This window comes from Corythoichthys intestinalis, chromosome 5 (assembly GCF_030265065.1).
Source record: "Corythoichthys intestinalis isolate RoL2023-P3 chromosome 5, ASM3026506v1, whole genome shotgun sequence".
NCBI lineage: Eukaryota > Metazoa > Chordata > Actinopteri > Syngnathiformes > Syngnathidae > Corythoichthys > Corythoichthys intestinalis.
The window spans coordinates 55019314-55035424 of NC_080399.1; the positions used below are offsets into that span (position 1 = coordinate 55019314).

Below are 16111 nucleotides of genomic sequence, written 5' to 3' on the forward strand. Positions count from 1 at the left end.
TACCCCAAGCGACTTGCAGCTGTAATTGGAGCAAAAGGTGGCGCTACAAAGTATTAACGCAAGGGGGCCGAATAATATTGCACGCCCCACTTTTCCGTTTTTTATTTGTTAAAAAAGTTTAAATTATCCAATAAATTTTGTTCCACTTCACGATTGTGTCCCACTTGTTGTTGATTCTTGACAAAAAATTAAAATTTTATATCTTTATGTTTGAAGCCTGAAATGTGGCGAAAGGTTGCAAGGTTCAAGGGGGCCGAATACTTTTGCAAGGCACTGTAGATATCTGTGAGGGAACACTGATGCCGAAAGGTACATACAGGTTTTGCAGAAACATGCGACCATCTAAGCAACGTCTTTTTCACGTACGCCCTTGCTCATTTTAGCAAGACAATGCCGAACCACATTCCGCACGTCTTACAACAGCGTGGCTTTGTAGCAAAAGACTGTATGTGTTAGCCATGCCTGCCAGCAGTCCAGACCTGTCTCCGATTAAAAAAGTGTGGCACATTATGAAGCATAAAATATGACAAGGGAGATCCCGAAGCTGTACGTCTAGCAATAACGTGAAATAATTCCACCAACATAACCAAAACAGTTAGTGTTCTCAGTTCCTACTTTTTTATTATTTATCAATTTTGTTAACAGAAAAGGTGAGGTAACACAGTGGTAAACATGACCCTACGCCAGCATTTTTGGAACATGTTGCAGCCAGAAAATTCTAGGGTAGTGATTAATTGCTAAAAACAATACAGTTTATCAGTTTGAACATTAAATATGTTTACCATAATTTTGCAAAAGAAGACAACAGAAAACAGTTTTGATGAATGGCATTTATTTATGGTTTGATTATTATTATTTATGTTTCATATCAAAGCGTCCTTGCTGCTGATCCATTATTCTCCCTCTCTTTTTTTGTCATTACCTAAAACCATATCGCTCCATACAGTATTGAGCAAGATTTATAAAAGCTGTAATTTGGGGAAGCGACTTAGCATCAGCCTGTTGAAAGGAATGCATTTAAAAACACAGAAATACATAATCTGACATGATGATGGTTTGTCCACCCCATCTGAGAGGTGGATGATAACAGTGATCCAAAGTACTAAAAGAAAGGTCAACAAAGGGAGGAATTGTAGTCAGTTTTTGAGGTGCTGTCTCTTGACATATCTTTCAAAATAAACCCTTACATAAATGTCAAACAACACATCTGAAGTGAAAAGATTATCAGACAAATATTCTACTATTGTCCTGTGAAATAACCTGGCAATATACGTAAGAGATGAGTACAGTAAGTCATTGTAGTTACAGTCACTGATTAAGCACAACCAGTGAAATAGGTCAATAATAACAGCGTCCACTGTTCACCAGCCATAATCAAACTCACGTCATGCCGTTTACAACATTAGACCAAATGAATCATTGACAGAAGAAACCATTAACAGTGAACAGTGTATTTAAGGACTTGTTGACAGCTTTACTGGAAGTGCACAAATGATGGAATGAAAAGAAGAACACCCACAGCTTTGTAACGTTGAAAAAAATCTTTGGAAAATCTTTGCATTTTTTCTCATTGGTTAACACAGCAGTAGAAAAAGTAGCATGAAGTCTACAATTCTTCAAATAATGGCACTGGAATAAACTTGGCCAACTCATCTGAGAGGAACAGACAAGTCCTTCAAAGAAACTAAATATGCAAATCATGAATTTCTATGATAATGGAGAAAATAATGTTTAAACTAGGGGTGGGTCTTTAACACATTAATTCAATCCATCCATCTACTGCTTAATCCAGTCGGGTCGCGGGGCCAGCAGCTTAAGCAGGGAAGCACAGACTTCCCTCTTCCCAGCCACTTCAACAAACTCCTCCGGCGGGATCCCAAGGCGTTCCCAGGCCAGCCGAGAGACACAGTCTCTCCAGCGTGTCCTGGGTCGTCACCGGGGCCTCCCGCCGGTGGGACATGCCCGAACACCTCTCCAAGAATGCAACCGAATCAGATGCCCGAGCCACCTCAGCTGGCTCCATTTAACGCAGAGGAGTAGCAGCTCGACCGTTAGTCCCTCCAGGATGACCAAGCTTCATCCATCTCTAAGAGAGGGCCCTGACACCCTGCGGAGGAAACTCATTTCGGCCGCTTGTATCCAGAATGTTGTTCTTTCAGTCACAACCCACAGCTCATGACCATACAGTGGGGCAAATAAGTATTTAGTCAACCACCAATTGTGCAAGTTCTCCTACTTGAAAAGATTAGAGAGGCCTGTAATTGTCAACATGGGTAAACCTCAACCATGAGAGACAGAATGTGGAAAAAAAAACACAAAATCACACTGTTTGATTTTTAAATAGTTCATTTCCAAATTAGAGTGGAAAATAAGTATTTGGTCACCTACAAACAAGCAAGAATTCTGGCTGTCAAAGAGGTCTAACTTCTTCTAACGAGGTCTAACGAGGCACCACTCAGTACCTGTATTAATGGCACCTGTTTTAACTCATTTTCGGTATAAAAGACACCTGTCCACAATCTCAGTCATTCACACTACAAACTCCACTATGGCCAAGACCAAAGCGCTGTCGAAAGACACCAGAGACAAAATTGTAGACTTGAACCAGGCTGGGAATACTGAATCTGCAATAGGTAAAACGTTTGGTGTAAAGAATTCAACTGTGGGAGCAATTATTAGAAAATGGAAGACATACAAGACCACTGATAATCTCCCTCGATCTGGGGCTCCATGCAAGATCTCACCCCATGGCGTCAAAATGATAACAAGAACGGTGAACAAAAATCCCAGAAGCACACGGGGGGGCCTAATGAATGACCTACAGAGAGCTGGGACCACAGTAACAAAGGCTACTATCAGTAACCCAATGCACCACCAGGGACTCAAATCCGGCACAGCCAGACGTGTCCCCCTGCTGAAGCCAGAACACGTCCAGGCCCGTCTGCGGTTTGCTAGAGAGCATTTGGATGATCCAGAAGAGGACTGGGAGAAAGTGTTATGGTCAGATGAAACCAAAATGCTGAATTGCATCCGAAGAACACCATACCCACTGTGAAGCATGGGGGTGGAAACATCATGCTTTGGGGCTGTTTTTCTGCAAACGGACTAGGACGACTGATCTGTGTAAAGGAAAGAATCAATGGGGCCATGTATCGAGAGATTTTGAGCGAAAATCTCCTTCCATCAGCAAGGGCATTGAAGATGAGACGTGGCTGGGTCTTTCAGCATGACAATGATCCCAAACACACAGCCAGGGCAACAAAGGAGTGGCTTCGTAAGAAGCATTTCAAGGTCCTGGAGTGGCCTAGCCAGTTTCCAGATCTCAACCCCATAGAAAATCTGTGGAGGGAGTTGAAAGTCCGTGTTGCCCAACGACAGCCCCAAAACATCACTGCTCTAGAGGAGATCTGCAGGGAGTAATGGGGCAAAATACCAGCAACAGTGTGTGAAAAGCTTGTGAAGCGTTACAGAAAACGTTTGGCCTCCGTTATTGCCAACAAAGAGTACATAATGTATTGAGATGAACTTTTGGTATTGACCAAATACTTATTTTCCACTATGATTTGCAAATAAATTCTTTAAAAATCAAACAATGTGATCTTCTGTTTTTTTTTACACATTCTGTCTCTCATGGTTGAGGTTTACCCATGTTGACAATTACAGGACTCGTTAATATTTTCAAGTGGGAGAACTTGCACAATTAGTGGTTGACTAAATACTTATTTTTCCCTCGGTAGGTGAGGGTAGGAACATTAATTGACTGGTAAATCGAGATGATGATTAATGCAACATATTTGCAACATATTTTAGATCCAGGGAGTGGCGACCTTCAGAAGGCTAGTAGTGGTCGTGAAGGAAAAACAAAGAGGGCAGGTACTTTCATAATAAGTCGTGCTGTGACGTCACACCGTGCACAATTTCAAAGGATAAACATTCTAAATGTGATTCCAATCAAATTAAAAAAAAAAACTACTTGGACAACATACTTCAACTTGGGGACACTCCCATTTCGACCTAAGAGAGCAGATGAGCTAGTGGCTGTTCAGAAGCTTTTTCAGCTTTTTCTAAGCGTGATTATTTGATTGTCGCTCATTCAATAAAGCGCGTGAAAGAGCATTAATGACTAAGTACATTTCTGTCACCAAAGAGAGCATTTAGGGAACAATGGTTTTCATGAGATGTGATACACCGCTGATGGCTTGTATGCAATGTGGCTGTTTCTATACATCGCGAATCTCGTTCAATGTGTCGCGGTGATATCGTGTGTAATGTCGATAATATCTCAAGCGCCAAGCGGTTCGACGCAGCCGTTCCGTTCACATCCTGTTGGCAATGCATACTCGTGTCTGACGGATATCAGACGCATCTTCTCCATGAAAGATGCTACGTAACTACGGCTTTGGTTGCCGATGCCAAGTTATGGTGTTCAATATGCCAGTTGTCAAACGATTCAATTGATGATCCATAGAACAGTGAAAAAATATTAGATATTATTATAGATATGATTATTAGATATATGTGATCATTAAGTACCCAATACTGCTGTTTCTTCCAGTGCTTCCTAAATCCCTCATTAAGTAACAGACCCCAATTAAAAAAAAGGTTAAATACAGCCTCTTAAAAAATATAAATCATTTGATCAAATAAAAAAAAAATCAAATGATCTAATAGATCAATAAAATGTCAGCTTAAAAAAATTACAATAAATTGCTGAAATAACTTCCCTTACCACCAAGTTATGCAGCAAGTATACAGCAAAAAACTTTCCCGCAAAAAGAGCATAGATATATATACTTAAATACTTCTGTGTTCAATCAATTCCCAGACCCAAATCATACAACAATGTGGTTGGACCTTACAAGTGTGCAAAAGTGAAAGAAAAGCTGTTGTTTCCTTCCTTATTTCAGACTCGGATTCGAAACATCCCTTGGCTCAATTGAAGGCGAAACAGACGACAGTTGGCGATGCGCAGGGCAGCACAGGTTGTTTTAGAAAGGTCGCTGGCTAACATTGGCTTGGTACGATGCCAGGTGCCCGTGCTACGGCGAAACTCACGGATGTAGTCGAAACTGGTACCTGTGCACACATCAAAGGCAATGCGCTTATAATATTATCGTAATGTTGCTTAGGATAGGTTCATACCGCAGGTCTTTATGCACAATTCTGATTTTTTGTCATATCTGATTTTTTGGGGCGTGCCCGTTCAGACTGCCTTTGTCCAATGAGCCCGTTCAAGTATTACACATGCGCATTAATTCGCAGTCCAACCCGCGCTCAGCAAAATGGCTACACATGCTGGCGCTATGTCATTCTAGCGCAGGGGTCTGCAACCTGCAGTTCCAGAGCCGGATGTGGCTCTTTTATTCTTTTGCTGTGGCTCTTAGTGACTATGGCAGTGAACTTTTACAGTGCCATTGACAATGTTAGACACCCAATCTCCGCTGTGAATTTCATTGAGTTCTTCACTAGTAGATGTCCAGGGAATGGTTTATGAGCTGTGGTGTTCCCCAGGGCTCAATCTCAGCACCTCTACTGTTCATTCTGTATAAAAAAACATTTCTAAAATCAAATGGATGGGACATCTAACACCATCAATGGCAGGCACTAAATAATTAATTGATCAAATAATCGGTTGAGCAATAAGCTAGTTATAACTTAACATTTTAACGTCAATGCATTGACTTTGATCGGAATGTCGCTCCTACCAACATGGCCACCCTAGGGGCGGTGAAAGGTCTTTTCATGCTTCTGCCATGTATTGAAATGAATTTACCACTAGTAGACGTCCAATCCATTTCAAGTTGATTGGACATCGATCACCGTCAATGGCAACCAATGAGTTAACGAGCATTTTATTTGGATTTAAATTGGATTGTACAGTTTTCAAACTTAATTCTAAATTTGAAGATGATGGTGTAAACTATAAGCAAAGCATAAATGAACTAAAAAAGTGGTTTTGCTGCAGCTCATTAAAATGTTAGCTGTCAAATGGCCTATGTGGCACCCTGTATTTTCATTTTGGCGGGAGACTGTCAAAATTGGTTGTTGAGTATCTAAGATTGCTGTCCCCTGTTCTAGGGTGATCATATTTTAATTTCCAAAAAGCGGACACAAATAACAGACGTATTTAATCCCCATTTAGTCTGATATTTAAAGTTTATATGGATTGATAGAAGGCATGCACTGACCGTACATACGGTCAATTTGCACCGACTGTCGGCCATGTAAGCATATGTAAAAATATTGCTCATTTGGCGCAGAGAAAGAAAACCGAGCATCTCAGGCTGATCCTTTTTATCCCTGATTTTTTTTTTTATTAATGACTGTTGTCAAGCCCGCCTCTTCCCTAAAAGCAGAGTTCAAGCTAGGTGCTAGTGCTAATTTCTACGCTATGCTCTCTAGCTCTTTGCTGACGTAGTTGCTGAATGAATTCATATTTGACAGTTCAGAGCGTAGCCACATTCTGGGAAAAAAAGTGGCCCAGACCGGATTTTAACTAATTACGAAAGTGACATGTATCAAATTTAAAATTGTCCACTTTTATGCGACCTGTCCCGTTCAGACAATCAAATTAATGCCTCACTTGTGTCAGACAAACACGAAAAAAATCGGCTTCGTGTATTAAGACCTGCGGTTTGAACCTAGCCTTAGACAACCTTGTTTTTCTGAGTTGTTGTGGTGTTTCACTGACCGGTGTCAAGGTCCCCCACTACATAGATGCTGGCCCCGACTGGAACGGCACCGTACACAAAGGATGAGCTAGTCTGGATACATAAATTTTGGTCATCAAGGAACATCCACCTGCACAAAACCACATTATCGTCACAAATGCATTAGTATGGGAGAGTGAGATACAGTGATCCCTTGTTTTTCACGGTTAGCAGGGACCAGAACCTGCCGTGATAAGTGAAAAGCAGCGAAGTAGTGCTCAATGTATTAATTCAGATTTAGCATTGGAAAGAGATACATAGAAGTTTTTTTTCCTCACTTTTTTCCCCCCAAAGTATAATAATACTAAATAAAAAAAATATATATACATATATACTACATATACATTAATAAAAAATTTAAGCACTTCAAATGTAATAATTAAAAGTTTTAAACAGGTTACTGTCCCACCGAATTATATTTAATCAAGAATAAAGTAGTAGAAAATGCTTGGCTTTAATAAATGCTTCATTTAGTGAGTCTACTCAAATCCGCTCAAGCTGCTTATTTACACACAATGAGTTGACACAACAACTGCTTAACAACAAGTTAAACAATAATTGACGTATGCGGCGCTTTTGACGTTCATGACTTCCAGATGGCCAGATCAAACACAAACATCTGTCAATCATCAATAACTTTACACCAATAATGGGGTTGCACAAGTGTGCACACTGCCTTATGATTCTACATTAATTAACCACATTCAAACTTAGTAAATTCAATGAAGTAGTAGTATAAGTTTAACATCGTAGTCCTATTTTTCTTTCTTTCTTTGGCCCTAATACTTGTATTACGAATTACGCTTTTATTTACAGTGATCCCTCGTTTTTCGCGGTTAATTAGGTCCGCCCCCACCCTGCGAAAATCGGAAAATCTGTGAAGAAGAAGCAAAGCTTATTTACATTAAAAAAACAAAAACATTTAAATATGTGTATATATACAGTGCCTTGCAAAAGTATTCGGCCCCCTTGAATCTTGCAACCTTTCGCCACATTTCAGGCTTCAAACATAAAGATATGAAATTTAATTTTTTTGTCAAGAATCAACAACAAGTGGGACACAATCGTGAAGTGGAACAACATTTTTTGGATAATTTAAACTTTTTTAACAAATAAAAAACTGAAAAGTGGGGCATGCAATATTATTCGGCCCCTTTACTTTCAGTGCAGCAAACTCACTCCAGAAGTTCAGTGAGGATCTCTGAATGATCCAATGTTGTCCTAAATGACCGATGATGATAAATAGAATCCACCTGTGTGTAATCAAGTCTCCGTATAAATGCACCTGCTCTGTGATAGTCTCAGGGTTCTGTTTAAAGTGCAGAGAGCATTATGAAAACCAAGGAACACACCAGGCAGGTCCGAGATACTGTTGTGGAGAAGTTTAAAGCCAGATTTGGATACAAAAAGATTTCCCAAGCTTTACACATCTCAAGGAGCACTGTGCAAGCCATCATATTGAAACGGAAGGAGCATCAGACCACTGCAAATCTACCAAGACCCGGCCGTCCTTCCAAACTTTCTTCTCAAACAAGGACAAAACTGATCAGAGATGCAGCCAAGAGGCCTATGATCACTCTGGATGAACTGCAGAGATCTACAGCTGAGGTGGGAGAGTCCGTCCATAGGACAACAATCAGTCGTACACTACACAAATCTGGCCTTTATGGAAGAGTGGCAAGAAGAAAGCCATTTCTCAAAGATATCCATAAAAAGTCTCGTTTAAAGTTCATCACAGCTCATCACCCTGAACACACCATCCCCACTGTCAAACATGGTGGTGGCAGCATCATGGTTTGGGCCTGCTTTTCTTCAGCAGGGACAGGGAAGATGGTTAAAATTGACGGGAAGATGGATGCAGCCAAGTACAGGAACATTCTGGAAGAAAACCTGTTGGTATCTGCACAAGACCTGAGACTGGGACGGAGATTTATCTTCCAACAGGACAATGATCCAAAACATAAAGCCAAATCTACAATGGAATGGTTAAAAAATAAACGTATCCAGGTGTTAGAATGGCCAAGTCAAAGTCCAGACCTGAATCCAATCGAGAATCTGTGGAAAGAGCTGAAGACTGCTGTTCACAAACACTCTCCATCCAACCTCACTGAGCTCGAGCTGTTTTGCAAGGAAGAATGGGCAAGAATGTCAGTCTCTCGATGTGCAAAACTGATAGAAACATACCCCAAGCGACTTGCAGCTGTAATTGGAGCAAAAGGTGGCGCTACAAAGTATTAACGCAAGGGGGCCGAATAATATTGCACGCCCCACTTTTCAGTTTTTTATTTGTTAAAAAAGTTTAAATTATCCAATAAATTTTGTTCCACTTCACGATTGTGTCCCACTTGTTGTTGATTCTTGACAAAAAATTAAAATTTTATATCTTTATGTTTGAAGCCTGAAATGTGGCGAAAGGTTGCAAGGTTCAAGGGGGCCGAATACTTTTGCAAGGCACTGTATATATATATATATATATACACACACACACATACAGTACTGTGCAAAAGTTTTAGGCAGGTGTGAAAAAATGCTGTAAACTAAGAATGCTTTCAAAAATGGAAGTGTTAATAGTTTATTTTCATCAATTAACAAAATGCAGTGAATGAACAGAAGAGAAATCTAAATCAAATCAATATTTGGTGTGACCACCCTTTGCCTTCAAAACAGCATCAATTCTTCTAGGTACACTTGCACACAGTTTTTGAAGGAACTCGGCTGGTAGGTTGTTCCAAACATCTTGGAGAACTAAGCACAGATCTTCTGTGGATGTAGGCTTCCTCAAATCCTTCTGTCTCTTCATGAAATCCTAGACAGACTCGATGATGTTGAGATCAGGGCTCTGTGGGGGCCATACCATCACTTCCAGGAGTTCTTGTTCTTCTTTGCGTTGAAGATAGTTCTTAATGACATTGGCTGTATGTTTGGGGTCGTTGTCATGCTGCAGAATAAATTTGGGGCCAATCATACGCCTCCCTGATGGTATCGCATGATGGATAAGTATCTGCCTGTATTTCTCAGCATTGAGGACACCATTAATCCTGACCAAATCTCCAACTCCATTTTCAGAAATGCAGCCCCAAACTTGCAAGGTACCTCCACCATGCTTCACTGTTGCCTGCAGACACTCATTATTGTACCGCTCTCCAGCCCTTCGGCGAACAAACTGCCTTCTGCTACAGCCAAATATTTCAAAATTTGACTCATCAGTCCAGAGCACCTGCTGCCATTTTTCTGCACCCCAGTTCCTATGTTTTCATGCATAGTCGAGTCGCTTGGCCTTGTTTCCATGTTGGAGGTATGCCTTTTTGGCTGCAACTCTTCCATGAAGACCACTTCTGGCCAGACTTCTCCGGACAGTAGATGGGTGTACCTGGGTCCCACTGGTTTCTGCCAGTTCTGAGCTGATGGCACTGCTGGTCATCTTCCGATTTCAAAGGGAAATAAGCTTGAGGTGTTTTTCATCTGCTGCAGTTTCCTTGGCCGACCACTGCGTCTACGATCCTCAACGTTGCCCGTTTCTTTGTGCTTCTTCAAAAAAGCTTAAACAGCACATCTTGAAATCCCAGTCTGCTTTGAAATCTTTGTCTGGGAGAGACCTTGCTGATGCAGGATAACTACCTTGTGTCTTGTTGCTGTGCTCAGTCTTGCCATGGTGTACGAACTGTGACATGATACTGTCTTCCACAACCTCACCTTTGTAGCAGAGTTTGGCTGTTCCTCACCCAGTTTTAAGCCTCCGACACAGCTGTTTCTGTTGCAGTTAATGACTGTGTTTCAAACTACATGTGACATTGATGATCATTAGCACCTGTTTGGTATAATTGGTTGATCATACACCTGACTATAATCCTACAAAACCCCTGACTCTGTGCAAGTGTACCTATAAGAATTGATGCTGGTTTGAAGGCAAAGGGTAGTAACTCCAAATATTGATTTGATTTAGATTTTTCTTTTGTTCACTCACCTTGCATTGTGTAAATTGATAAAAAATAAACAATCATTGTTTATATTTTTGAAAGCATTCTTAGTTTACATCATATTTTCACACCTGCCTAAAACTTTTGCACAGTATAAATGAGATATATACAACAAAACAATGATTTGTACATGTATACATGCACATATCTTAACATTTTAAAATAGAAAAATAATCATAAAATCCGCAATGGACTGACGGCGCAAAGTTTGAAGAGCGAAGTAGCGAGGGATCACTGTACTATTTAAATGATCATTTTGAAAATCTAACTTGGTAAGAGGAGAATTAGCAAAATAGAGACTGTAGAGACAGGAGGCTGAATAGTGTTGTAAATCATTATGAAGATTTATCATTCATAACTGAAAGAGACCGAGACATACAGTGATTAGCGAATTTATACGCTACAAAAAAAGAGATGAAGCTAATAGGATACAATACATCCTTCGAATCTAAAAAAATTTACTGTGTTACCTTAGAGCTGCACTCAATGTACCTACTGTACATACCTGTACATGTTGTAAAAAAAGCCGTTGACAGCGTTAGACGGCTGATTTATTTGAACTGAGACTGTTGACAGTGGATCATGTTTCAGTACTTTTGATGGCAAATACTGTCTAATCCATTTGATCTGGAAGGGGCTGGGAGGGAATGATCACTGCAAACTTTCTTTCCAGTAGGGTTGCCAATGTCACTTGAAAAACAGAAAAGTCCTGTATTCAGAAACAAAAGTACACGTCCCTCGTTGTCCTTTTAAGGCACACGCTTTGTCCCTTATTATCATCAAACTCAAAAACAGTGTCTTGTTTGTAGAACGAATGAATAGTGGTCTGGTGCTTTACAAGAATATGCAGGGAAACGCATTCCCCCGCCTATCCCGTTTTATGACCAATGAGCTGACGGAACAATGACAGTGCGAAATCCCACTCGTCTCATTGGTCGAGGCACTGTCGCTAACGGAAGACAACATAAGAGTGTGGGAGATGAGACGTTTGAGTGAAGCGAGAGAGCAAAATGATGATCGTTTGGTTTCTTGTTCTTCTCTGTGTAATCCATTTTCACTAACTGTAATATATGTTTGTCTTCTGTCAAATGTATTATATTTGGACTGATCATTTGCGAAAATGTGATTGCTGAGGGTACTTTCAGTATATGCGTGGAAAGTTGAGAATGGCGGACGCTCGGGATTCAAGCGGGGAAAGTGGCACAGAGCCAAAAAAATGCAAGAGAGTGACCAAAGCATTGACTTATTCCAACGAAACAAAGTTGTGTACACTGTACACCAAGCTTGCATACCACGGCAGCACGTCGCCCGTGAATGAACACCTGAACCGCCGTCACCCAGGTATAATTTTGGAAGATGACAGGAGACAACAAGTTGGTGGATCGTAAGTCCATATAACAAAATTTTTTTGTGAAGTTGCCTTAATTTGAAATAAATAAATAAATAGTGACAAAAATAAATAAATAAATATGGAAATAAATACATGTTGAAATAAATATTGAAATAAATAAATACTGAAATTTTAATTATATATTCAATTGTGTATTTGTTTATTTATTTATTTTTTGCACTCCTGGTCCTCCACACCTGGGAGGGGTCCAAACACCTGGAAAGAAGCTTTGGCATACTGACAATTTTATGTAATGTAATGGTCCAAACAGGTTACTCAGTGTTATTTGGAGAAATAATTGAAGACCAATAAAAAACTCTATTTGACAATGGCAACTTTTTTTTTGAAACATCTTAAAATTAACACAAGAGTTGCAATATCTATTGTTTTATTCCATATGGCTGTCACTTTAACACATTAATTAGATGAATTAATTACACTGTAAATTAGTATTTTATTAAAACTCATTATACTAGAGCTGTCCCGACTAGCCGGCGTAGTCATCGTCATTGATGACGTAAATGGGTCGACTAGCATACCATCCTGTCGACGGTTAATAAAGGGGTTTAAAAAATATATGCGTGGAAATTTGGAGAGTGGCGGACGCTCGGGATTCAAGCGGGGAAAGCGGCACATAGCCCAAAAAAACGCACCAGAGTGACCAAAGTGTCATGTATTAAGGTTTCAGCTATTAATGTTTCATCATATTGCATGTATTAATGTTGCAGCTAGTAATGTTTCAGCATATTGCATCACACTCAACACAAAGCTTCCATCACATGTACTGTGTACCCTTTATTATGTCACAAAGAACAACTGAAAACACTATATAACCCTCGAACAGACAACATTCAGTGTCAGGTCGTCAGCGATTCAGCATATGTTTGCATGCCAACTAGCCATTACTGCTTGACCTGACTGTTTCCTTTTCCTGTCAAAATCAATAAAATCCTCTGTCTACGATAGGCAACTGGTTCCTCCGTCTCGTTCATGACAGTACAACCTGACCAGAATGGAACCAGCGTATCAACCCTCTGCCCTGGACAGTCTTCACCAAACGGTCTTTGTGTTTGTGTATTTAGATGACATACTGATATTTTCCAAAACCATGTCTGACCATATTAATAACATCCAGCAGGTTCTGTGCCGTCTCCTGGAAAACTCCATGTTTGTCAAAGCAGAGAAATGTGAATTCCATGCCAGATCGGTATCATTTCTGGGACAGATAGTGGCAGAGGGAAGGCTTCAGATGGACTCTGCAAAAGTGACGGCAGTTACGTCCTGGCCTGTACCGGAGAACCGCAAGAAAATGCAACAATTCCTGGGCTTTGCCAACTTCTACAGACGATTCATCCGGAATTACAGCACAGTGGCATCTCCCCTCACTGCGCTTACCAGCACAAAGGTTCCGTTCAGGTGGACTCCGGCAGCCGACAAGGCCTTTGAGACACTTAAGGCACACTTCACTTCTGCCCCAATCCTCCAAATGCCCGACCCAGAGCAACAATTTGTGGTAGAGGTGGATGCGTCCGACGTTGGGGTCCGAGCAGTGCTTTCACAGCGCGCAGCATCGGACGGCAAGTTACATTCGTGCACCTTCTACTCTCAGCGACTGTCCCCTGCAGAGCAGAATTTTGACATTGGGAATCGCGAGCTGCTGGCTGTGAAACTCTCTCTGGAAGAATGGCGACATTGGCTTGAGGGATCAGCCGTTCCGTTTCTGGTGTGGACCGACCATAAGAACCTTGAATACATAAGAACAGCTCGGCGGTTGAACCCGCGGCAGGCCCGGTGGTCCCTATTCTTCACACGTTTCAATTTCACCCTCTCTTACCGCCCTGGTTCCCGGAATGCAAAGCCTGATGCCCTCTCTCGAGTATTCCAGAAGGATGAAGCACTAGTGGAGGATTTTGAGCCCATTCTCCCTTCCTAGTTTCCACACTGACCTGGGACATTGAGGAGCAGGTTAGAGAAGCCATCCGGGATCAGCCTGGCCCCAGCGCCTGCCCCACTGATCGCCTCTTTGTTCCTGATAATCTGAGGTTCCAGGTGATCCAGTGGGGCCATAACTCCCACCTGGCTTGTCACCCTGGTGTCACACACACCACCTACCTGCTCTCCCAGCGATTTTGGTGGCCATCGTTGAGAACAGATGTCCAAGACTTCGTGAAAGCTTGCCCCACCTGTCGCCAGAACAAGACCACCAGCTGTTCCCCAGCCGGCTTGCTCCAACCGCTGCCAGTCCCCAAACGCCCCTGGTCCCATATATCAATGGACTTTGTAAATGGACTCCCTCCTTCTGAAGGAAACACTGTCATTCTTACGGTTATGGACAGGTTCAGCAAGATGACCCACTTCATCCCGCTGCCAAGATTGCCCACTGCTAAGAAGACGGCACAGTTGGTTATGGAGCCGGTGTTCTGAATTCACGGACTACTGAGGGATGTCGTATCTGACCGGGGTCTGCAGTTTGCATCCTCCTTCTGGAAGGAGTTCTGCCGCCTCCTGGGAGCCACAGCGAGCCTCACGTCAGGCTATCATCCCCAGTCTAACGGCCAGTCTGCATCTGCTATGGGTGGAATACGCTCACAACTCCCTTCCCAGCTCTGCCACCGGCCTGTCTCCCTTTCACACTGTCCTCGGCTATAAACCGCCCCTGTTCGTCAGCCAAGAGGGAGACGCTTCCTGCCCTTCCGCCCAAGCCTGCGTACGGAGATGTCGCCGAATCTGGTCTCAAGCCCGTACCGCTCTTTTAAAGTCTGTTTCTGGTTATGCCATCAGAGCCAACCGACGACGGACCGCAGCCCCTGCATACCAAGTGGGCCAGAAGGTATGACTTTCTTCCCGGGATCTGCCACTCCAAGTGGAATCACGTAAACTGGCACCCAGGTTCGTTGGTCCGTTTCCCATCGAGAAGATCATCAGCCCATCAGCTGTCCAACTCAAACTACCCAGGTCTATGAAGGTTCACCAAATCTTCCAAGTCTCCAAACTAAAGCCAGTCCATGAAAGCCCCTTGATCCCCAATGCAGCATCAACTCCCCCTCCTCGCCTGGTGGACGGGGGTCCTGTCTACACAGTTTGCCGCCTGCCCAAGTCACGCCGCCGGGGCAGGGTCCTCCAATATCTGGTGGACTGGGAAGGATATGGTCCTGAGGAGAGGATGTGGGTTCCAGCTGGGCGGATTGTATATCGGACCCTCATATCAGACTTCCACCGCCTCCATCCGGACCAACCGTCCGGCCGGCGGGGTCGACCTAGAGCGGCTTGCTCTCCGCCCATGCCTGCATCTGACTCTGACTCTGAACCTGACCCCGTGCCATCGGTAGTTGATTCCTCCACTGGCGAGGAGGAGATTGAGCCAATGCCCTCAGTGGATGAGGCCATGGGTCGGTGGATTAGTAGCCCTTGGTGGGCTCAATCTTTGGAACTTCTGGAGCCATCCCTTGAGAGGGGGGTTCTGTCATGTATTAGGGTTTCAGCTATTAATGTTTCATTATATTGCATGTATTAATGTTGCAGCTAGTATTGTTTCAGCATATTGCATCACACTCATGCATCACATGTACTGTGTACCCTTTTTTATGTCACAAAGAACAACTGAGAACACTATATAAGCCTTGAACAGACAACATTCAGTGTCAGGTCGTCAGCGATTCAGCATATGTTTGCATGCCAACTAGCCATTACCGCTTGGCCTGATTGTTTCCTTTGCATGTCAAAATCAATAAAATCCTGTGTCTGCGATACGCAACTGGTTACTCCGTCTCGTATATGACACCAAAGCATTGACTTATTCCAACGAAACAAAGAAGACAACACGCTGGTGGATCGTAAGTCCACATAATGACATTTTTTTGTGAAGTTGCCTTTATGTGGGTAGTACGACGGATTATTAAGGGCTAATGTCGGGCTAATGTAGCTGAATAAGCAGCTACGTACTTTACGTCGCGTTCCCGCCGCCGTTAAAATCAACAATATTGAAAGCATCTTGTGTTTTAGAATCAGTTTTACAAATAAGGAAATCCTTATCA

At 42.3% G+C, this 16111-nt stretch overlaps 1 protein-coding gene across 3 annotated transcripts in view; it reads right to left on the reverse strand.

Moving 5' to 3' along the window:
- Positions 1 to 3648: 3648 nt before the first annotated feature.
- The window catches only part of gan (gigaxonin), a 42429-nt gene continuing 29966 nt past the window's right edge, over positions 3649 to 16111 (reverse strand). For 2 of the 3 annotated variants that reach the window (XM_057837374.1, XM_057837375.1), the window contains exons 12-13: positions 6692 to 6801; positions 3649 to 5076 (exon numbers count right to left, since the gene is read on the reverse strand). In XM_057837374.1, coding sequence (XP_057693357.1) covers positions 4904 to 5076; positions 6692 to 6801 — 283 coding nt within the window. In that variant the 3' untranslated portion in view covers positions 3649 to 4903. The remainder of the gene's footprint in view (positions 5077 to 6691; positions 6802 to 16111) is intronic. The other variant, XM_057837377.1, reaches the window with a different exon arrangement.